This window comes from Haliotis rufescens, unplaced genomic scaffold (assembly GCF_023055435.1).
Source record: "Haliotis rufescens isolate VD_foot unplaced genomic scaffold, xgHalRufe1.0.p SCAF_23, whole genome shotgun sequence".
Taxonomy (NCBI): Eukaryota; Metazoa; Mollusca; class Gastropoda; order Lepetellida; family Haliotidae; genus Haliotis; species Haliotis rufescens.
The window spans coordinates 3,720,600-3,745,262 of NW_025963924.1; the positions used below are offsets into that span (position 1 = coordinate 3,720,600).

The 24,663-nt window shown below is 39.4% G+C and overlaps 1 protein-coding gene across 1 annotated transcript in view; it reads left to right on the forward strand.

Annotated features, from left to right (window-relative positions):
• Window positions 1–24,663, forward strand: part of LOC124116088 (tudor domain-containing protein 1-like) — a 92,382-nt gene that overhangs the window by 52,732 nt on the left and 14,987 nt on the right. The window contains exon 11 of the mRNA XM_048401670.1: window positions 21,075–21,173. Within this exon, the coding sequence (XP_048257627.1) occupies window positions 21,075–21,173 (99 nt within the window). The remainder of the gene's footprint in view (window positions 1–21,074; window positions 21,174–24,663) is intronic.

Here is a 24,663-nt window from a genome sequence, read left to right on the forward strand (position 1 = left end):
TGGGGTGGGGTGGGGTTGGGTGTTAATTTATCTAACATGTAAAGCATATCATATTCTAACAATCCAGGGGGCACGGGAGTCATCTGAGGTGCCGCGATTCGCTGTGCAGAGTTGCATCCCTTGGGCACGCCAGAAACCTAAGATTGTGGGTTCGAATCCCGGTTCGCCCTGATTATGTTTCTAGGTTTGTCAGCACCATACCCGTGCTCGTGGGTTTCACCGAAGTGGTAAATGTCTGAGACCTGCATCACTTCGGGCTTTCCTCACACATTAAGCTGACACGCCGTGATATAACTGTAATATAACTGTCCATCAGGTCTTTGAAAAGCATTTAGAAGTGATACACATAAGGAAGATAATATATGGATGTCAACTTCTTTATTATGAGGAACACAACGTTTTGGAGTATAAGCTTACTCCTGCATGACTCCTTGATAAAGGAGTAAGCATATACTCCGAAACATTGTGTTCCTCATAATAAAGTTGACTTCCATATATTCTCTTCCTGAATCTGTCCATCGTTTCTTCCCAAATATAAGAATACAAAAGTCGTTTGTTATGAATTCCATACCTAAAACCTCGAACATGTTTTTTATCTGGAGATTGGTAGTAACTTATTTTGGGTAAGCATGTGTGGATCAATTTGGGTTTGCCCCAGATGTCAGACAACAAATTGTGATCAACATTACATGTTCATTTAAAAACATGAATGTTAAAACTGAGATTACACACAAGAGAGCCATGCGTTCACCTTGATGTGCCAAGTTGATGGCAGTGGTACAGTTAGTCAACAGAATGGTTGTATTTCTTCCATTTTGATTGCCTCTCATTGTGGTACTTCCAGAAATCAACTAAACTTTTCTCACACACCAAAATAATGCATTTGCTCAAAAAGTTGGTATTACAGTAAGGGTTTGTTTTGAATATTTAAAAAAATAACACCAAGATATGCCCAAACTAGTTTAGGCTCAAGCATACAGATTTTTGGAAAAGGAGGATGTGTTTTGTGACTTGGCAGGTTTCATTTGGTAAACGTGTAATTAAAAAAATAGATCACCAAATGATATACATTTAGTTACAGTGTTTAAAAACATTTTTCTAAAGGAAATTTGATAACCTATAAGGCTCCTGAATACATGAATGGGAAGTATTTTTCTTAATTTTTTTTAGGGAGTTGATATGAGCCACGTCCTATGTTGTCGTCAGTATACGATGATGTGCAATCAACCATGCCTGATAACTAAGTCTCTTTCTATGATTAGCACAGGTAACTGGGGACCTATTTTCTCCCCACAGGGCACATTCCCCAGAATGTTGAGCACTGACAATGGACGTGTATGTGGCTTAATTGATTTCAGGTCATGTTTCCGGGACTCAATCATGTGTAATAAGAAAATAATTAACTCAGCTTATTTCTAGAGACAGAAGCCAGAGAGATGTTCTCTCGACCAGAAGACAGTGAAGGCCTAGAACTGAAATGCTTGACTCTTGGAGATTGATGGAGCACCATGATAAGGCGCCCTAAATCTTTATGTGTGTAGCCCACCATGACGTACAAAGATCAGAGGCACCCTAAATACAACTATGTGGGTCAGCCTTCCCACCACTGAGTACAAAGATCAGTGGCACCCTAAATACAACTATGTGGGTCAGCCTTCCCACCATTGAGTACAAAGATCAGTGGCACCCTAAATACAACTATGTGGGTCAGCCTTCCCACCATGACGTACAAAGATCAGTGGCACCCTAAATACAACTATGTGGGTCAGCCTTCTCACCATGACGTACAAAGATCAGTGGCACCCTAAATACAACTATGTGGGTCAGCCTTCTCACCATGACGTACAAAGATCAGAGGCACCCTAAATACAACTATGTGGGTCAGCCTTCCCACCATGACGTACAAAGATCAGAGGCACCCTAAATACAACTATGTGGGTCAGCCTTCCCACCATTGAGTACAAAGATCAGTGGCACCCTAAATACAACTATGTGGGTCAGCCTTCCCACCATTGAGTACAAAGATCAGTGGCACCCTAAATACAACTATGTGGGTCAGCCTTCCCACCATGACGTACAAAGATCAGTGGCACCCTAAATACAACTATGTGGGTCAGCCTTCCCACCATGACGTACAAAGATCAGAGGCACCCTAAATACAACTATGTGGGTCAGCCTTCCCACCATGACGTACAAAGATCAGTGGCACCCTAAATACAACTATGTGGGTCAGCCTTCCCACCATGACGTACAAAGATCAGAGGCACCCTAAATACAACTATGTGGGTCAGCCTTCCCACCATGACGTACAAAGATCAGAGGCACCCTAAATACAACTATGTGGGTCAGCCTTCCCACCATGACATACAAAGATCAGTGGCACCCTAAATACAACTATGTGGGTCAGCCTTCCCACCATTGAGTACAAAGATCAGTGGCACCCTAAATACAACTATGTGGGTCAGCCTTCCCACCATTGAGTACAAAGATCAGTGGCACCCTAAATACAACAAGTGTTTGCTACTAGTGTGGCTATATCCCCCGCCCCTGTTGCAGAATTTATGACATAATTAAATCTAAACAAACCCTAACCTTTTTTAACCGAGGTGGAACTTGTCATGGAAATTGTAAAAAAAGAAGAGTTTGGAACCTAAATCCATGTTGTTGCTATGGAAACGTAAAAAATAATAATTTCTAAAATTTCTAAATAGCAAAAGGCACCAGTTCAGCATGTACCTGGCGAACCTGCAAAGTTTCATGAAATAATATTGAACGGTTTATGAGTTATGCTCCGGAAACGAACCCTACCCTCACAGAACCTAAGTCCATCTTGTTGCCATGGAAATGTAAAAAATAAAAATGTCTTAAATTTCTAAATAGCAAAAGGCACCAGTTGAGCATGTAATTGACAGACCTGCAAAGTTTCATGAAAAAATAGTGAACGGTTTCTGAGTTATGATCTCGAAACGAAACGTGACAGACAGGCGGACAGACGGAGCCCATTTCTATATCTGCAAAGTTTCATGAAAAAATAGTGAACGGTTTCTGAGTTATGATCTCGAAACGAAACGTGACAGACAGGCGGACGGACGGAGCCCATTTCTATATGTGGGTCAGTCTGCCCACCAAGAAGTAGACTATGATCAGAGGCACCCTAAATACAGCTATGTGGGTCAGTCTGCCCACCAAGAAGTACAGTGATAAGGTACCCCCCCTGCTGATACAAAACCAAGACATAACAAATCATAAGAAAATAACACTAAAAAAATGTGAGAAGTAGTGAAATTGGTCCCCAGCAACTATGCTTGTGTAAGAGGCCACTTAATGGCTCAAACCCATTAAGATCCAGCTTCAAATTGGCCTTCAGCAAACCCATGCTTGTCAATGGAGGCGACTATGCTTGTTGTAAAGAGCGACTAACAGGATTGGGTGGCCAGGCACAATGCTGACGTGGTATCCTAATTCCGTAGATCGATGATTAGGTTGTCAGTCACCAGATTGTTTGAATGGTCAAGACTCAATTATTTCGCTCTTTCAACACCAGTCAACCAGAAGCTTTTATTATTCTGGTGAGTTCCCTGAGACTCTGGGATGATAGATGAAGCCTACATTTATCAAGGAATTATCTGCTTTGCAAAATATCTTTGCTACTACATGTTGTACACCATTTGAGAGGTCTAAACCTACTGTTTATAGATAAGAAAGTTCTGTTTAAGAAATGCATTTACATGTACTATGTCCCTCATTCAGTCTTGCTTGACAAACGGTTCACCCCGATTATGTTTCTAGGTTTGTCAGCACCATACCCGTGCTCGTGGGTATCACCGAAGTGGTAAACGTCTGAGACCTGCATCATTTTGGGCTTTCCTCCCATCAAGCTGACACGCCGCAATATAACTGGAATATTGTTAAAAGTGACATTAAATCCAACTCACGCACACATGCACTCACTCATTCACTCACTCACTAACTCACTCACTCACTCACTCACTCACTCACTCACTCACTCACTCACTCACTCGGTAATTGTAAGATTTCATAATATCCACCTACCTGTTTCTTTTTAAATTCCATTGTTTACATTATCGGGAAATTATTTTTAAAAGAATTTTAAAGATTATCCGTCATCACCCATTTCCTGATAACAATGGCCCTCCGCTCAGTAACATGAGAAAGTACTGAGTATTTTCGTAGCTGTAACATGCGATTTTATTGGATAGAAACTGGTTTCTAATAATCGTAATTAGTCAAATGCAAGAGCAGACCTATTGCAGCCAGTCAAATTGCAACAATGGATACCATCCTAGTGTATGAGAAACTAAAGGTTTAGATTAAATCTTTTTATTCTAAATGTTTTAAGCAGAAATTGCAACCTGTATTAAAAATATGGAACTTCGTGGACATATCGTGCTTGATTCCACGCTGTGTCAAAGATTTCAGGTGCATACATCATGTTCAGGCCTTACTAAAACATCAAAGTGATGAAAGCCGAGATGTCATTTGACTTACATTACACACAATCGCACAAAAAGATGGAAATAATAACATAGATCTCAGTTTGACAACTTTTAGATTCTGTAAACAGGGAATTTTTTGCGAGTTTTGCGAACGAGACTCCATCGCAAAAATTAAAAATGCAAAAATAAGTATAAATAATACATACATACTTTATTCATTGCATTCATTTTTGTTGATTTTATTTATTACATAATGTAATTTATTAAAAGATTTGCTTGAAAAGTCTTTATTTTGCTGTTTGACATGTTTGATATAGACCTGTTGTAGAAACGTGTCCGAGAATGTATTTTTCAATAACATTGCGGTAAATAGTGAATATACATCTATTTACTTTGTTACACAGTGGTGTTTGCTTAGCAGTATAATCTCCGTTATCTGTCTTGAGGATAAACTATTCCAAGCCCCCTCTGCATTTGGACCCGCACAGAGCCTGTTAATGGAATGTGGGGGCCACAGGTGGCCCACTCATCTAAGGTGCCGCAATTCGCTGTGCAGAGTTGCATCCCTTGGCACACCAGAAACCTATGATCGTGGGTTCGAATCCTGGTTCACCCCGATTATGTTTCTAGGTTTGTCAGCACCATACCCGTGTTCGTGGGTTTCACCGAAGTGGTAAACGTTCGAGACCTGCATCACTTCGGGCTTTCCTCCGACATTAAGCTTACACGCCATGATATAACTGGAATACTGTTAAAAGCGGCGTTAAACCCAACTCACTCACTCACTGTTAATGGAATGTAATTTTGAATGAAATAATGTAATGTAATGTAACTCCACAAACTCTGCAAATTATGACAACTGGAGGACATGTGTAGTAATAAATATGATAAATTGAAAAAAAATATGTATTTCAGACATTGTGAAAAGTGATATATTTAATAATGTATGATATAACAGCTAGGTTAATAATGTTATTTAGATGAGGCTATGGCCTGGCTTGTTTATCAGCCTGCAGTGTCTAGGGGACTCGTGATGTCTTGGACGGTGTACCGGCATGCGGTGTTGAAAGAGTTAAAGACCGCTGTCATATAGCTGGAATATTGCTGAGTGAGATGTTTGAAAATAAATAAATAAACAAACAAACAAACTGTTTGACGGCGGTCTGTAATTAATCGAGTCTGGACCAGACGATCCAGTGATTGACATCATGAGCATCAACCTCCGCAATTGGGATATGATGACAACCAAGTCAGCGACCCTGACGACCCGATCCTGTTAGTCACCTCTTACGACAAGCATAGTCGCCTTTTACGGCAAGTATGGGTTGCTGAAGATCTATTCTACCCTGGATTTTCACGGATCACAAACTTAATGAATCATGTTGAGAGACCTCTATTTCATAGTGCCAGTATAACCTTGAAGGCGTGTTTGTTACTCATCAGATCAGTCAGCTGAAGAAGGTCTTTCTAGAACTTTGAACACCATGTGATTTCACTTGCGATGCTTAAGTTTTATCAGCACTTCATGATAGCCATAAACAACAAGGGGCGGTCGGATAACCTAGTGGTTAAAGCTTCGCTCGTCACGCCGGAGACCCGGGTTCGATTCCCGACATGGGTACAATGTGTGAAGCCCATTTCTGGTGTCCCCTGCCGTGATATTGCTGGAATATTGCTAAAAGCGGTGTAAAACCATACTCACTCACTCACTCACTCACTCACTCACTCACTCATAAACTCATAAACTCACTCATAAACTCACTCACTCACTCACTCACTCATAAACAACAAACATATTTTTTAACATTAATAGTTCTCCTGCACATTTATCTACAAACATACACCTATTTCTGTTGAGGACATTCCACCTGAAACATAAATATTTCACCATTAAAACTTGTCCCTTTTGTCACCATGCAACACAACAGGCAAATGTTTAGTGTCGCTGCATTACGCGTTAAAGTGTTTAGGCTGGATGTAATTGTGCTTTGTGAAGAGATATGATCAATATTGATCAACGATTAAGTGTTTACTGACCTGTTATTTTGATCCCCGGTATCTATTTTTGCATTACACTGAAACAATTGCTTGAAAGCTCCGAATGTAATACAGCTGTTGTCCCCCACCCGGATCTGAAAGTGGAATTGATTGCCCACACGTAATGTTGAGTGATGTAGATCAGCGTAATGGGCCCCAAGTGATGGAGACTCACTGTGTTATTGTTTACCAAGTTACATATAGACACAGGGGGTCACACGGTGCAAACTGATCAACACGAGGATGGCATACAGCTTTTACTGTTTGACTGCTAGTTAGATGTGAGGTGAAATGGGGTTTAACTTTGCGTCCAAGATTGTTGCACTTATATAGTGACGTGCATGCACGTGTATGTGTGTGTGTGTGGCTGCTTGTACTAGTCTGGACTGATGCCGATTTTTAGTGCTAGCTCACTGAGATACCATGCCCCAGTTTAACATGAATACCCCACTCAGACACAGTATACTGACTCCGAGCCGACCAGTCCTTGTTTTAGCCCCTTAATGCCGAACGCCAGACAGGGTAACAACAAGTACCATCTTTTAACGTCTTTTTGGTATGACGCGAGTGGGGATCGAACCTCGGACCTTCCGCTCTCCAGGCAGACACTCTACCATTAGACCACGGAGGCAGTCACTGGCATTTAGAAGTTGGTGAATTAGTAAGAAAACATACAACTTTATGGATAACAACTTCTGCTTTATTGCATATAGCGACATTTCAATGTAGATTCTTACATCGTTTTGAAGCTGGATGAACAACCAAGTGATGAGAGGTATCTATGCTTAACATGTTCAGGGATTATAAATTCTGTGGGACCTTGTGCTTTTAGCTTCTGAATTTGAAAAATAGGCCCACATTTTCAAATACAATGGGGCATTTTTTACATTGTGCTGTATGTGCAAGTCTGGAATATTTGAAATTTTCACATAAGGGCCGACCCATGAAGACCCAGGGTAGAATAGGTCTTCAGCAACCCATGCTTGTGGTAAGAGGCGACTAACAGGATTGGATGGTCAGGTTCGCTGACTTGGTTGATGCATGTCATTGTATCCCAATTGTGTGGATTGATGCTCACGATATCAATCACTGGATTGTCCAGTCCAGACTCGATTATGTACAGACGCCGTCATATAGCTGGAATATAGCTAAGTGCAGCGTTAAACAATAAACAAACAAACAAACAAACAAACAAAACACATAAAGGGCCCATGTCAGAAAATTCCTGGAGTGAATCCTGCACGTTTTGATATTTAAAGCAGCAGATTACCATACAACAGGTAAAAGATAACAAGTTGGATACGGATAATTGAATGAAGTCAAATGTACAGTATACGTATAGCGAAATGCACACAGGTAATGAATTACCCAACATTTGTCATAACATGTCAAGCCAGGCGGGGAACAATGGAAGGATTAACAAGGGTATTCCACTGTGAGGGTCGGCTGACAGTGAGATCAGTTCACCCTTCACTTAGAGTTCTCTTTCTCCCTGACGGGGCGGTCGGGTAGTCTGGTGGTTACAGCGTTCGCTCGTCACGCTGAAAACCCAGGTTCGATTCCCGACATGGGTACAATGTGTGAAGCCCATTTCTGGTGTCCCCCGCCGTGATATCGCTGGAATATTGCTAAAAGCGGCGTAAAATCAAAGTCTCACTCACTCACTTTCTCCCTGACTCTGTCATATCAATCTCTAACATGGACAAATCTTAGCTCTACACTCAACCAGTATGTATATCTCCTAATTAACTATTCTGATATACCACTTGATCTAAATTCTGTTCAGGGATAAAAAAAGTGATGTAGTAAGACTGTTTGTGACCACAAGGTCAATACCAAAGTCAATACCAAGGTCAGCAATGATATATTGAGTTCACGTTAATGAGGTATCGGGTTCTCGGAGGGCAACAAGGAAGTTGCAGTAGTGGGCCGAAGTTTTATTTGCGAGATCATTGTGTTGGGCTCTTGAAGCAATTTTGGACCACGTAATCATGTCCGATTGTTATGGCTTGAATGTTACACTTCTTCGTCCACGGATTCTTTGGTGAAAATTCTGAGTTAATGGATGTGGGAAAAAGTCATGTAAGATGGGGTTTTTTTTATCTAAAAGTTATCTGAAAATGGTGACTTGTATGCAGCATTTATGAAAACCAGTCCTGTTGGTCGTAAAATTTGATGTAGAAGCTTTTTTAGTCACCATGTAAGTTGCATTAAGCAAAATAAGAAGGGATTTTGTCTAAAAAAATAATAGTTCCAAAAAGTGCTTTAAAAAAATAAGTATGCTTCAGAAGAAATTGTCTGACACAAAAACACACTGTTACAAGATTGTTATTAAAAAAAATGTATTTGCTCATATATTTTTTTCTTTAAAAAATTATCATGTTGTGTCGACAGACTTTTTAACTGTCTATATTTTTCTGTTAATTGTTTTCAGTACCAGTTTATATCATATATATGTCTGCTTTGATCATAGCCCATCCTTCATTCCGTGGACATCTTAGGTCAGCCCATCGATGGTCCATTACAGAACATTAACGATGAAGAAACCTACCGGTAGTCGTTTGGAACACGTTATGTTTGAAAGTTTCCATAAGAGCTAATTATCGACATTCAATCATCACAACACCAAGGAATGAAGAATTGTTCTTGTCAAGGGATCAATACTTTTCCTTGATGAGCTTCATGCTTCCAAAATATAGGAAAGACATCTCAGTGCAAAACAGGCCATCACATGGCTGTGTGACTGTAATCAATTGTTAAGGGCATTGATTTGAAACTAATGAAGACAATGAAGTCATTAGTATCAGCTGAGGTGAAGAAAATATCATCATTAGACTCCTGTCAGTCTATTATAGAAATTGAATATTCTACCATGAAGTTTGAATTTACTCGATTCTGATTGGTCATTCAGAGGCTATTAAATCACAATATACCCCCTCTGATTGAAACAGCAGGTTTGACGGCTGCATCACCGCAGAAGCTAATATTCATGGAATAGTACTATTTTCAGTCATTGTCGGTAGGCATATTTAAATAAATATATTTACAATTACAGGTTACAAAATGCACAGATGCGTTTACTACAATATTCAAAGGATGAGTGGCAAAACATTTTGTGCAAAAAACACAATAGCAATCTACAAAGGGAATGTATTTACGTTTTGGAGACAACAGAGAGCTTGGAATTTTGGTGCCTTTCTATGTACGACTGTGAAGTCATATATTTTACTTCACAATGAGCGATATGACATCATAATGGTGACGTGCGATGTAGAGCGAAAGCCATGCAAAGCTTGCTTTGTTTTCTTTAGGGATTCCAACCTCATGTTAGCTTACCTAGTTGCTATGCTTATATGCATTAAATGCTTGTCATATGTTCGAGTTTTACACAAACTGCTTGAGTACATACAGCGCCATACTTTGTTCGGTGATTCCGTAATTCAGATCGATAACCAACTCAAAACACTGGACTCGACCCATGCCGCTTCACTCGGTATATTTGCTAACACCAAAGAGTTCGCGTTTTACTTAGTCATGGTAGAATGGAGATAAACATACTGTGTTTTCAATGTAGAGCTAGGTTACCTGTGTTAACCGCGCTAAATTTAACATTTGAAACCTCACGCTGCGCGTTTGGTTCCAAATTCAATTTAGCGAGGTTAAATCTACAGTTAACCTAGCTCTACATTGAAAACACAGTATGTTTATCTCCTAATTATATTGAATTGTAATTTTTGTATAATCATCCCTAGCACATGTATTGAGCTACACTTTACTGATTCAACCGACCGGAACTAGGAGCCGCAATCAGAAATTACAATTAGAATGAGGGCTGGGACGGGTAAGTCGGGTACCCAGGTCGGGTTGACCCTGAGTAGGATCAGGGTACCCACAGGACTATACCTAGACCCGTGGTATATGGTACATGCTATATTGTTTTATGACAAAAATTATCTAGAACCCTATGGTTATACACTACAAGTCACTAATGTTCGCATTTCTTTCTGACTATGCACCCATTCCTTCTGACTTTTCATGTGGTTGAATAAAGATATATACTCACTCAAGTAAACTTCAGTGTATGCATGACAAGATTGTTTAATACATGTATCTAAATACGTTTCGCCAGGGCTGTGGTAAAAAAATTGCATATTTTGAGACATCTCCTGAGACCTACAGCGGGTACCTGGGTAGGGTCGGGTAATAGGGGATAGGTACCTAGGTAGTAAATTTGGACTCGTCCCAGCCCTAATGAAAATATTTGACTGTAACTAACAACTCTTCAATATTTGTTGATGAATTTCAAGAAAAAGATACAACTACTGAAATTTAATATCTAATATTTTTTTCAAGTAAACTTGACCAAATGCATAGTCTTTGGCCACTGCCAACTCCATTTATACAGATCAGAGCCACAGTTCTTACTGTTTAGTTATGAAACAGACAGCACTTTAAGCAGAATTTGCATAAATCGTTTCAAATAGACCAAGTGATCCAAACAAATTTGTGCAACATATCATATTTTTAAAAATATTGAGCTGCACAATTTTGTTTCCATTTTCAATTGGACCCTTTTGACATGCAAAATATCTGTAAACCATACAATATAGCAAGTGTGGCGTTATAGAATGTCACAGACGGTGAGAGCTCAACATGGGGTTGTCCCTGGTACTTGAACTTGCATGATGGCAGCTCCATCATCGGGGATGGGACAGATTCAGCGTTTTTGTTGTCCAGATATTTATACCCCGGCATATAATGTGGGGTATATACCTCGTTTATCTGTCCGTCTTAATCATTTTGTTTCCGGATCGTAACACGATAACCGTTCAACATGTTTCAACAAAACGTGGCAGATATATCAAACTGATCCTGAAGTGGTGCCTTTTGCTATTTACAGATTTTTGGCTTTTTAATTTTTCTCGATTTCCATGGGAACAATTTGTATTTAGTCTCATCAGGGGGTGGATTTCATTTCTGCAGCACAGCTCAAACCTTCAACACAACTTGGCAGATATATCAAACAGATCAAATCAAATCACATGAGCTGCTTGATTAAAGACATGAAAAGATTTGGGAAATGTCTGTTGATTCTGAGTTGGCGGTAAACGTTTTGCAGATCCTGTAATTGACCAAAATCTGCAAGGAAGTTTATGAACTGGTTGTCAATTTTTTCGTTGCCAGATTTTGATTAGACTATGCATAAACGTGTTAGTCCAGCCAAAGTATAACTCCATAATTCCAGCCTAGTTCAGCAAGTGTGGAAACTGTACTTACATAGTCAGTTACCATCCTTGCCTCACGACAGGAAGATGTTTAAAATGTCTTTTTGACATGTTAATATTATGTTATCTGCAACCTTCTATTCCTCATCAGGCGGTAGAGTAGACTAGGGTAAGTGGTTAAAGCATTCGCTCATCAAGCCGAAGACCTGTTTTCAAATCTCCATGTGGATACAATGTGTGAAGCCCATTTCTAGTGTCCCCCGCCATGATATTGCTGGAATATTGCTTAAAGTGGCGTAAAACCATACTCACTCACTCTGTTCCTTGTCTTTGCTGTTAGATTCAATTGTTATGTTGACATGTAAAGGAAGTTTAGCACATTCTCAGTCTCATTAAAATCAGATCTTTTACTCTGATTTGATGCCCCCCAGATTAAGATATGATGGCTCTTCCATAGAAGGTAGCATCAGATGAGACCTGTGAAGATCTGGGGTAGAATAAATAGGTCTTCAGCAACCCATACTTGCCCTAAAAGGCGACTATGCTTGTCGTAAGAAGCGACTAACGGGATCGGGTGGTCAGGCTTGCTGACTTGGTTGATGCATGTCATAGATCCCAATTGCGCCGATCGATGCTCATGATGATACCTGGATTGTCTGGTCCAGACTCAATTATTTACATACTGCCGTCATATAGCTGGAATATTGCTGAGTGTGGCGTAAAACAACAAACCAAATCAAACCAAACCAGATGAGCCCTGAGTGAACTTTGACCACCCAATTTAAATGAAACCTGTGTAGGTTCCTGAGCCAGTCTGTGATCTGTCAGCTTTCTACAAGATTTGGCTTCATTTCTTTTACTACCTTGATTCATAACTTTCAGTTTGTACAAATGAACACCTTCACAGAATGCAAATATTTCTTTGATCGTTACCCGATTTGGGTGTACACCCCTCAGATAAGACAGAACAATCCACAATAAATATTTACTTTCTACTTTCAGAACTTGTCGTTTAAGTGTATGTCTGAATGCCTGAACTGCATGTTTTTAAGTCCCGGGCTTAAATACAGATTTTAATTGAGCAACATTATATTCAAATTTAAGCCCAGGGATAAAAAGAAAAAAAGGGACCAAAACATTATTGGAAGGATGATTATCTCAAAACTAATAAAACAATGCTCACAAATGGAATGAGAGAGCAATACTTTAACATGTTTCTCTTTCAACTTGATGATGGATTGATGGATGGAAGAATATGGTTTTATGCCGCTTTTAGCAATATTCCAGCAATATCACGGCGGGGGACACCAGAAATAGGCTTCACACATTGTACCCATGTCGGGAATCGAACCCGGGTCTTCGGTGTGACGAGCGAACGCTTTAACCACTAGGCTACCCGACTGCCCCTTCTTTCAACTTGAATGTTATGAGTCAAGAACACGTTCAAAATGGAAATGACAGCTGTCAAAAAAGTAGCAACAAACAAATATCACAATCATGTGTATTGGTCATATTGCATATAAAATGCCACACTGAGTACCCAGAATATCACATGTTTGTGGCTTGTAATTTATGTATGAACCTCTAACAGTGGGAAGGCGAAATATTGGTGCTAATTGGCCATATTATAGAAGCGTGCTACCACATCCGGTAAGCACATCCGGTAAGGGATATTTTTCAACTAAATTTAAGCTCATGGGCATAAAGTGGTTTTATTTTTCCAGTTTTAAGCACATGGGCTAAATAATGAGGGAGTATAAAAACATGCAGTCCTGGTACCCTACTCGCTCTTTCTGAAACTTTAGAAGCTTTGATGCTGATATAACTGATTGGAAAATTCTAATTGTGACCTCTGATGGAGGTGTCCTCAGATCTACACAGAGAGGCAAGATTCCTATCAGAGTAAGAGATCTGATATTAATGAGGTGGATCCATTCTAGAAAGAGCTTCAGATGTACTGTGTTACTACAAGGAAGTGTCACTGGTCGGGTTTGTTTCTTGTGATCTTTATCTTCATGTATATTGCAAAAAACTATACTGAGTAATATACCAGTTTTTGTTTTCGAAGACTTGCAGGCTCCTTTGTGTACCATCTGAACAGGGGTTCGTTTTTTGAAGTAAATGCCATGGATGACTTGTCAAACATTTCTGAGACATGACCTTTTCAATAAAAATCTTTAAAAATTCAATAAAAAAATTCAATGGGCCATTGAATTATTTGCACATTGTGTTTGTTAAATAATCTGTGAACATGCCATAGAAGACAGGGCATTCAACTAATTATTCATTTCAAAGTGTCTGAATCAGATTTAATCAAATATTACTTAAACAAATGGAGTACCGTATTCAACGTAATAAGTGCCCCGCTCTAGTAAGTGCGATATTTGCTAATATATTGGCTAGTGAACAATCCCAATTAGCATCCCTTCCGTTTGATCAATGTACACAAGTCTTTTTCATTCATGTAGAATATGCACTCGTGTTTTATATGCACCCTTAATTATGGGCAATTAAAATCTGGAAAATATATCTGTTGTATATATATAAACATTTCATTTTTAAGATCTTTCAACTCTGTTTTTTTTTCTACCAAAATAATATTCTAATAAGAGACCCCTATTTCTAATTTTGAGAGCAACCTGGGCGCTTATTACATCGAATACGGTAATAGTTGAACACACTCAGTCAATGTCACATTAATCTATATTTGTTTGGAAAATCATTACTAAAAAAACAACCTTTTTATATTGACATCAATCCTACCTCAGGCCGCACACTTACACGTCATTGACGCTTTGAGTGACAGGTGCTCATCAAGGTGTCATGCTGATCAACATGTTACACACATAGTTCCTATACCACACAGCTTGTATGATCATGAAACTATCATGATATAACATTTATACTAAGTTTTCCTATAATAATTAGATCCACATCAAGTGCTTTTATGAGTTATCATGGTGTCCCGTTACCTTAGGCTAGCATCTATCTAAAAAGCTATAACTGAAACTACTGATATTTTATATGTGCATTTTACCTGATGATAAGTATTACTTGCTAAACTATAATTATATGAAATGATGTATAAATATTACACCATGATAACTCATAAAAGCACTTGATGTGGATCTAATTATTATAGGAAAACTTAGTATAAATGTTATATCATGATAAAACAGTGAAAACCTGCAACGTCATCCTGTTGGTTCATAACTCGATAGTGTTCATATTTTTAATTGTCCAAATGAATCGATAGGATATAACAGACAATCAGCAATGTCACCAGCTAATAATGTTCTTGTGCTATGGCTGTCTCTGAGTCTGAGATCTAATCGCAGTGAGAAAGAATTATACCAATCCTAGATTATCGGTCAAGACATTGATTTTCATCTTGAAAGCCAAAACATCATTTTCAGTCTGATCCGTTGAATCGGATAACCATGATTTCATTTTCTACTTCATTGGAGTTAATTGTATTTTAGCCCAGGGCTTAATTATAAGTTTTGCCCATTCTTACTGAGTAATAAATTCTTCAAATTTAAGCCCTGGGCTTAATTACAAGTTTTGCCCTGTCTCAATTAAAACATAAAAAAATTACAGACTTAAAAGTTTAAAGGTAGTGAGACATTTAGTAACTTAACAAATACTTTAATAACCTCTTTACTTTAACACCTCTGTGCAGGAAAATACTTGCTCTTAATCGGACATCTTGTTGCAAGTGTGTTGAAATTTGGCATACTTTAAGTAGTTAGTAGTGGGGCCTTAGCGGGTTTATGTTCCATTTTAGGCAAGGTTATGTTGTGAGTTTGGAACTGGATTCAAGCTTTTCAGTGTTGTAGTAGGGGGCACGGGTGGCCCAGTCATCTAAGGCGCCACGATTCGCTGTGCAGAGTTGAGTCCCTTGGGCACGCCAGAAACCTATCATTGTGGGTTCGAATCCCGGTTCGCCCCCATTATGTTTCTAGGTTTGTCAGCACCATACCCGTGCTCGTGGGTTTCACCGAAGTGGTAAACGTCTGAGACCTACATCACTTCGGGCTTTCCTCCCACATTAAGCTGACACGCCACGACATAACTGGAATACTGTTAAAACTGGCGTTAAACCCAACTCACTCACTCACTCACTCACTCACTCACTCACTCACTCACTCACTCACTCACTCACTCACTCACTCACTCAGTGTTGTAGTTGGTGTCACCAATGTGAAAATGCTGTCCTGAGAAATACAAATCAAAGTTGGTGCACACTTGGAAAACCTTACCTTGACTGCAACAGGAGACAACAGACATGCAAGAGACTGGTTGTTCAAAAAGTGACACAGTTCTGTTTTCTTCAAATTAATAAAACTATCAATTTGAACAGTATTTAGGGACTCAGATAATTCTTTAAAATATAAAAATATGACAGATTTAAAAGTTTGAAGTTTAAAGGTAATGAGACATTTAGTAACATAACAAATACTTGAATAATATGCACCTCTGTGCAGGAAAATACTTGCTCTTAATCAGCCATCTAGTTGAAAGTGTGTTGAAATTTGGCATACTGGGTACCGTTGTACAAAACAACATTAGCACTACGACAGTCGTAAGTCTATGTTAAGGTATGCTTCATTGCTATAGCCATAAACAACAAGGGGCGGTCGGATAGCCTAGTGGTTAAAGCGTTCGCTCGTCACGCCGAAGACCCGGGTGTGATTCCCGACAGGGGTACAAAGTGTGAAGCCCATTTCTGGTGTCCCCTGCCGTGATATTGCTGGAATATTGCTAAAAGCGGCGTAAAACCATACTCACTCACTCACTCACTCACTCATTCAGTTTCAAGGAATTCACACTCTACATAACCTACCAGTTGAGCACAGCTCCACAAGCTTTCATGATATTTGATAGCTTGAGATTATAATGGTTTTAGTTGTCCTGATGATCAACATGAAAATATGTTCATTATGAGAGATGAAGCTATTCCAGCAGCCTGTCAAGGCTTCAACAGAATCAGCTGACAAGGTATAAGTACGCACAGACCGTTTCTCATCAACATCTGTCTGGCACGTCACGTTGTTATCAGTCCGACATACAAATCATATGGATATGACACTCACATAAATGTCCCTTTGTCATATATAGTGGTATATGTCATGTTCGTACTCAATACGCAATGTGAAGGCAATGTCTGTTCGTGTCTCAATGGTGTAAAATTGCTAGTACCTCCAATCAGCATCAGACATCAATATGACAGGTGTACTTCCAACTGGGACACTGATATTAACAAGCCTTCATGATGTAACCGTAGTAACAGTCAATCACTAGGGCTGTATGTGCACATGATGAAGACAAGACCACCATCCTGTGAGCTGTGAATGTAATTTATGGGTTTTCGATAGTATATCAATGATAGTCAAATAGAGGCAGACATTTGGGATAGTGTCTGTGTCATGTTAGAGAAACACTATTTACATAAGGTACAAGCAGATGGAATGAGTTGCAGTTTTTCGTCTTCTCTACGATAGATTGGTGATGATTTGTTATCTATTTTGTAAACTTGGGTTATCTGGGTTATCTGAAATAAAGAATCAATGTTTTTGAAATTTGAGCTATTTAAAAGAAAGTAAGTATTTGTAAATAGAAAACATCATCGACCAGTCTTGATTGTCCCCTGGAACAGATTCTATTGGGCTTATAAAGGGGAATTTGTTGTGGAAATTATGGGAATTGATCACTGAAAATGCATGGTCTAATTAATTTGACTGATTGCTGATTGTTTAAAGTCTTTTAAATGCATTTAGAAGTGATACACATAAGGAAGAGAATTTATGGATGTCAACTTCTTTATTATGAGGATCACCTGATGAAGGAGTAATCACATACTCCGAAGGCTGAAGGAGTAAACACGTACTCTGAAGGATGAAGGAGTAAACACGTACTCTGAAGGCTGAAGGAGTAAACACGTACTCTGAAGGATGAAGGAGTAAACACGTACTCTGAAGGACAAAGGAGTAAACACGTACTCTGAAGGCTGAAGGAGTAAACACGTACTCTGAAGGCTGAAGGAGTAAACACGTACTCTGAAGGATGAAGGAGTAAACACGTACTCCGAAGGCTGAAGGAGTAAACACGTACTCTGAAGGATGAAGGAGTAAACACGTACTCCGAAGGCTGAAGGAGTAAACACGTACTCTGAAGGACAAAGGAGTAAACACGTACTCTGAAGGATGAAGGAGTAAACACGTACTCTGAAGGACAAAGGAGTAAACACGTACTCTGAAGGCTGAAGGAGTAAACACGTACTCCGAAGGCTGAAGGAGTAAACACGTACTCTGAAGGATGAAGGAGTAAACACGTACTCCGAAGGCTGAAGGAGTAAACACGTACTCTGAAGGACAAAGGAGTAAACACGTACTCTGAAGGATGAAGGAGTAAACACGTACTCTGAAGGACAAAGGAGTAAACACGTACTCTGAAGGCTGAAGGAGTAAACACGTACTCTGAAGGACAAAGGAGTAAACACGTACTCTGAAGGCTGAAGGAGTAAACACGTACTCTGAAGGACAAAGGAGTAAACACGTACTCTGAAGGCTGAAGGAGTAAACACGTACTCTGAAGGACAAAGGAGTAAACACGTACTCTGAAGGCTGAAGGAGTAAACACGTACTCTGAAGGACAAAGGAGTAAACACGTACTCTGAAGGCTGAAGGAGTAAACACGTACTCTGAAGGACAAAGGAGTAAACACGTACTCTGAAGGCTGAAGGTGTAAACACGTACTCCGAAGGACAAAGGAGTAAACACGTACTCTGAAGGACAAAGGAGTAAACACGTACTCTGAAGGACAAAGGAGTAAACACGTACTCTGAAGGCTGAAGGAGTAAACACGTACTCTGAAGGACAAAGGAGTAAACACGTACTCTGAAGGCTGAAGGAGTAAACACGTACTCCGAAGGACAAAGGAGTAAACACGTACTCCGAAGGACAAAGGAGTAAACACGTACTCTGAAGGATGGAGTAAACACGTACTCTGAAGGACAAAGGAGTAAACACGTACTCTGAAGGCTGAAGGAGTAAACACGTACTCTGAAGGACAAAGGAGTAAACACGTACTCCGAAGGACAAAGGAGTAAACACGTACTCTGAAGGACAAAGGAGTAAACACGTACTCTGAAGGCTGAAGGAGTAAACACGTACTCCGAAGGACAAAGGAGTAAACACGTACTCTGAAGGCTGAAGGAGTAAACACGTACTCTGAAGGACAAAGGAGTAAACACGTACTCTGAAGGCTGAAGGAGTAAACACGTACTCTGAAGGACAAAGGAGTAAACACGTACTCTGAAGGCTGAAGGAGTAAACACGTACTCCGAAGGACAAAGGAGTAAACACGTACTCTGAAGGCTGAAGGAGTAAACACGTACTCTGAAGGACAAAGGAGTAAACACGTACTCTGAAGGCTGAAGGAGTAAACACGTACTCTGAAGGACAAAGGAGTAAACACGTACTCTGAAGGCTGAAGGAGTAAACACGTACTCTGAAGGCTGAAGGAGTAAACACGTACTCTGAAGGACAAAGGAGTAAACACGTACTCTGAAGGCTGAAGGAGTAAACACGTACTCCGAAGGACAAAGGAGTAAACACGTACTCTGAAGGCTGAAGGAGTAAACACGTACTCTGAAGGACAAAGGAGTAAACACGTACTCTGAAGGCTGAAGGAGTAAACACGTACTCCGAAGGACAAAGGAGTAAACACGTACTCTGAAGGACAAAGGAGTAAACACGTACTCTGAAGGCTGAAGGAGTAAACACGTACTCCGAAGGACAAAGGAGTAAACACGTACTCTGAAGGCTGAAGGAGTAAACACGTACTCTGAAGGACAAAGGAGTAAACACGTACTCTGAAGGCTGAAGGAGTAAACACGTACTCCGAAGGATGAAGGAGTAAACACGTACTCCGAAGGCTGAAGGAGTAAACACGTACTCTGAAGGACAAAGGAGTAAACACGTACTCTGAAGGCTGAAGGAGTAAACACATACTCTGAAGGACAAAGGAGTAAACACGTACTCCACGGTTGAAGGAGTAAACACGTACTCTGAAGGATGAAGGAGTAAACACGTACTCCGAAGGATGAAGGAGTAAACACGTACTCCGAAGGATGAAGGAGTAAACATTTACTCCGAAACGTTGTGTTCCTCATAATAAATAATTTGACATCCATAAATTCTTTTCTTCATACATTGTTTTTTCTCTGAAAAAAGCCGAGGAATTCTTGGGTGGCCCATTATTAATTTTGAGAACATCCAGCATGTCCATTTTTTTGTGTAGACCTGAGAAGATTCTAATTTTTTACAGCATCATGAGAATATTTCAGAAGCTGCTTTACCTAAGTATTTTATGATTTGTTATGAATATATCTATCCATACTGAACAAAAAAAGGTAGGGATCCTGAATATATTTGGTGATATATTTTGTTGTGAAAACTGGAGACACAATTTCATAAAAATATCCTCCAAAGTATTATTGAGGCCTAACTATTTGTGTTCAGTATATTGGGTGCTTCTATTAATGTTTGGGTCATTCTGGAAAGATAGCAATGGGGAACGCTTGTGGTGTGTTGTGACAAGTGTGGGTCATAAATGCGACTAACAGGATCGGGACTAACTAACCTATGATGCTTATCGTAAGAGGCAACTGACAGAATCGTCTGGTCCAGACTTGAAAATTTACAGACCGCCATCTTACACCTGGAATATTGCTGAGTGTGTTGTTCAACAACAAACAAACAAACAAACAAACAAGTGGATCAAAAGATTACACAAATGATGTTATCAAGGACAGTCCAGGTTTTAGTTTTAGACATGTCAGCAAGTAGTTCAAGTCGGTGTATCTAATTAACCTGTTGCCAGAGCCCATCACACATGTTTTTAAAAGAAGTTAGTAAGTCTTCCACAAACACATGTTTTATCCTGTAAATTGCTCTGCTATATATAATGTAAAGTTGTTGTAAAAATGATCTGACAACAACATCAGACTTTCCAGCTCGCTGCATGTCGTGGTTGATGCCTGTCATCGTTCCCAATTGCGTGGATCGATGCTCATGATATCAATCACTGGATTGTCTGGTCCAGATTCGATTATTTACAGACCGCTGGAATATTGCTTAGTGCTGCGTTAAACAACAAACAAACAAAATCACTGATTTTCTGATGGTCAGTCAAGTTGCTTGATTGACAGGTGCCTCTTTAACATGACAGCTTTGATGAAGTGTCCTTCATTTTGCTTGTTGTTTATTTTGTTTGTAATTGTGTTTACCTTTATGATTGACAAGGAACAGTATTGAACTTGTGAAGTGACTATGACGGTATGTGTTTTCAGAGGCTAGGGACGAGCAGAGGATCTGCAGGTACTTCAACACTCCAGGCAAATGTTGGCGGGGAACATATTGCCCATACAGACATGTCCAGCACACCTCAGGTGAGAGAAGAACACTTTAATGATGTAGTCTTTAGTGGACAGGGCAGGGTGGTAGCTTTGTGGTTAAAGCATTCGCTCGTCTTGCCAAAGACCTGGGATCAATTCCCAACATGCACGGGTACAAGATTTCTGTCCCCTGTCGTGAGTTTGCTTGAGTATTGTAAAAGCGGCGCCATAACCTTTTTGTCTTCTTCTGCTTTATGGACAATCCCTTGGATATTCCTGGAAGAATAGGTCAGTCAGGATCTATCTTTTGGCTTGTCAGTCCCAGACAAATTCTGCGATTCTGCGATTTGCAGAAAATGTAACTTGCCACAGAATTGCAGAAAAATTATGGAATTTGCCTATTTTTATAAATCAGTACACTAATTCTTCATTATTTTCAAGCTTTTCTATCAAGTTTTGTACTCCAATGATGCCCAAACATGCGATTCAACATACAAAATATGAATGCTATAATAAAACAAATTTTGAAATATATTTTTCTCACTTTTACATATTCTTGTGATATTATGACTACATGAACTATATTATCATCTGACCATAAATATTTATCAGTTACGGTATGCATACTTATTTGCATAATATTTTGTCTTAGGATAACAGTTTATAATGACTGTTTGTGGAATTATTTTGTTTCGGATTTGGATTCCACTTTTCGACAGCGAGCTGTTGCACTCTTACACTGCCAAGTGATTTATAAATCATAATACGTCTGCTACTAGTCTAATCATATAATTTGGCAGTTGTCAGTTGGTATTTATCAAAATGATAACATGGATGTATTTGTCACAAAAACCAGAGCTTATCTACGCTTAACCATCGAAGACAGGAAATGTTTCAGCTGTTTGGAGGGTGAAATGTTCAAGCTTTATGTATACAGAATGTTGAAAAGCTGTGAAGTATCTACAACGTATATGCAAGAGATTGAATTTTTTAAAGAAAAATAAATTATCGCTGATTTCGTCTGGAACTGGCTTATAACACTTGTCATTGTGCCCAGATGGAGTGGATCATGTACTCATAATTTTGTATGTGAAGTTTGCATGATTTACGGCTTTTCCATTGGACAAGATATCAGTCACATGACCTCGAAACTGACATTCATAAATGAATGAAACACACATTTTGACATTCTTATGTTTTTGACAAGACTGGATTTTTGAAATGACAAACACTCATGTACTACTTTCCATTTCCCGGGGAAACCGCTGGGAATTCCCCAGCACGAATAAAGTACATGAGCATTGTTTCCGATTAGGGCTGGGACGGGTAACTCGGTTACCCGGGTCGGTTGGTTCCTGAGTAGGACCCAGGTGCCCACAGTACTACCCGGACCTGTGGTGAGTCACGTGATATATTGTTAATAGCAAAAATTATCTAGAACTTCCACAGTTGCACTATAAGTGACTAGTTCACACATTCCTTCTGACTTTATATGTTTGAATAGAGATAGAGCTTCAGTCAACTTCAATGTATGCATGACCAGATCATTTTATTTGAGTATCTAAATATATTTTGCCAGGCTTCGGTCAAACTATTCCCAATTGGACATTTGTACCTATCTCTTGAGACCAAAACCGGGTACCCGGGTAGGGTCGGGTAATAGTAGGGTTGGTACCCAGGTAGTAAATTTGGACTCGTCCCAGCCCTATTTCCGATCATTAAGACACTTTAATCTTGAACTCAGTGTTAATAGCATACAGTGGAAAAATATTTGACTCAATGCTTGTTCACAAATATCCTAGCAACGACACACCCTCATGAAGAAATGCACATCCAAACTATCGACTTGAAACGTGTCTAGACTGACATTGACAATCTACAGCAATTTATGAATTTACCTCTTCATTATGACATTTTAATGATCAGCCAGTTCAGATCAATGATAAGATACCATTGTGATAGCCACAGGTTCATTAACAACATATTTTTAGATCTGACCCATCACGTTTATCGTGTCGGCCATTTCGACGTTCTGTCCTTGATGTAAATGTATTGCGATGCACTCACTGAGACTGACATACTGAGATAGTTCTTCACAGGCCTTTCTCATCTCATGATGATATTACTTGAATATATTTGTGGTTACCAAACTACAAAAGATGTTACTGTAGAGCACGTTGAGCATACACACACTTATGTCACCTTTCTTTTGAGGAACTATCTTATTTCATGATACATCTGGTTGTGGTATGTGTCAGTGTAAACATACAGTCTTGAAAAGGCTGGAATTTTAAGGGCCCTCTTAAAAAACCTTGTTTTCTAATGTTAACCTTGAAAAGCCTTGAAAATCATGAAAATAGCTTCAAAAGACTTGAATTTGTACAAAATGACATATACTTCTTTAAACCAAAGCATTTAAGCGCACAGAAATATGTACCAAAGATGTTTACGTGAAATTTATCACAGTGATAGATTTGTGTGCCAAAGACCCAGAAGAATTCATGAGAGACTTTAATTAATTTTTTGTTAGGTGAAAAATAAATCCTGTTGGAAAATATGTAATGATCGTGCTGCTTTTTAGGTCTTACGAATTATGTGTAGTATGCTGGATTTAATAAAATATTGACCCAATAACGCTGATAACCCAGCTTAAAAAGACTAGAAAATGACAGGTGGCAGCCTTGAAAAGGCCTTGAATATTTTAGCTCCATATCTGTATGAACCTTGCATACCATATAAGTACTCATTTTTAAGATCAATGTCGATTTAGTCCTGGCAAGGTGACCCTTTACTCATGTCATAGGTCTGCTTATCGGTGTTTTGAAACCCAATCTCATTGAAATCAGAGAGCTCTCATAAAGATGACAGTCATCTAAATGCAAGAAGCATGGGTTCGTGAGCCAATGAGATATCAGGTTCCTAAAATGATTCATCCTTGTTTCTTTACCACCTCAATTCCAAATATTGTGATCTTTAACCAAAAGATAGACACAGATCACAAATCTACTCTCATGCGTATACCCACTTGGCTGTAGATGCCATGGTACTCAGAAACGACAGGATGTATAAAATATCAACAATGTTAAAACGCTTGGAATGGTACAGGTGACGAAAAGATGAATTTAATGCAGTAACAGAAATATCATACTCTGATAATATTTGCCTGCTCCAGCACTGATTTCACTTCACTTTCTTTCGGGGATGTTCTGACCAGAAAGTCCCATTGGAAATTTCCAGGGCAGCATCCCAGGGCAGATCTGTCCCCAGGATCAGTGTAGAGCCCTTCAATATCTGACCTGGCAGATAGATATGTGTGTCACTTTGCCCCATGGCATGGATTAATGCTGATGCTATCTACTAATGGTTCAATTCAATCAATGAGGTTCCTGTGATTTATCTATCCCTGACAGGTATATTTAGCCCCATTTCTGCAGCATACGTCAGTAGAATTCCCATATTGGAATTAAAAATGTCCCAGTATATATTGATATGATTAATATATTGCTATGTTATGGCTTTATAGAGGTGAGTTGTATGTCACTCA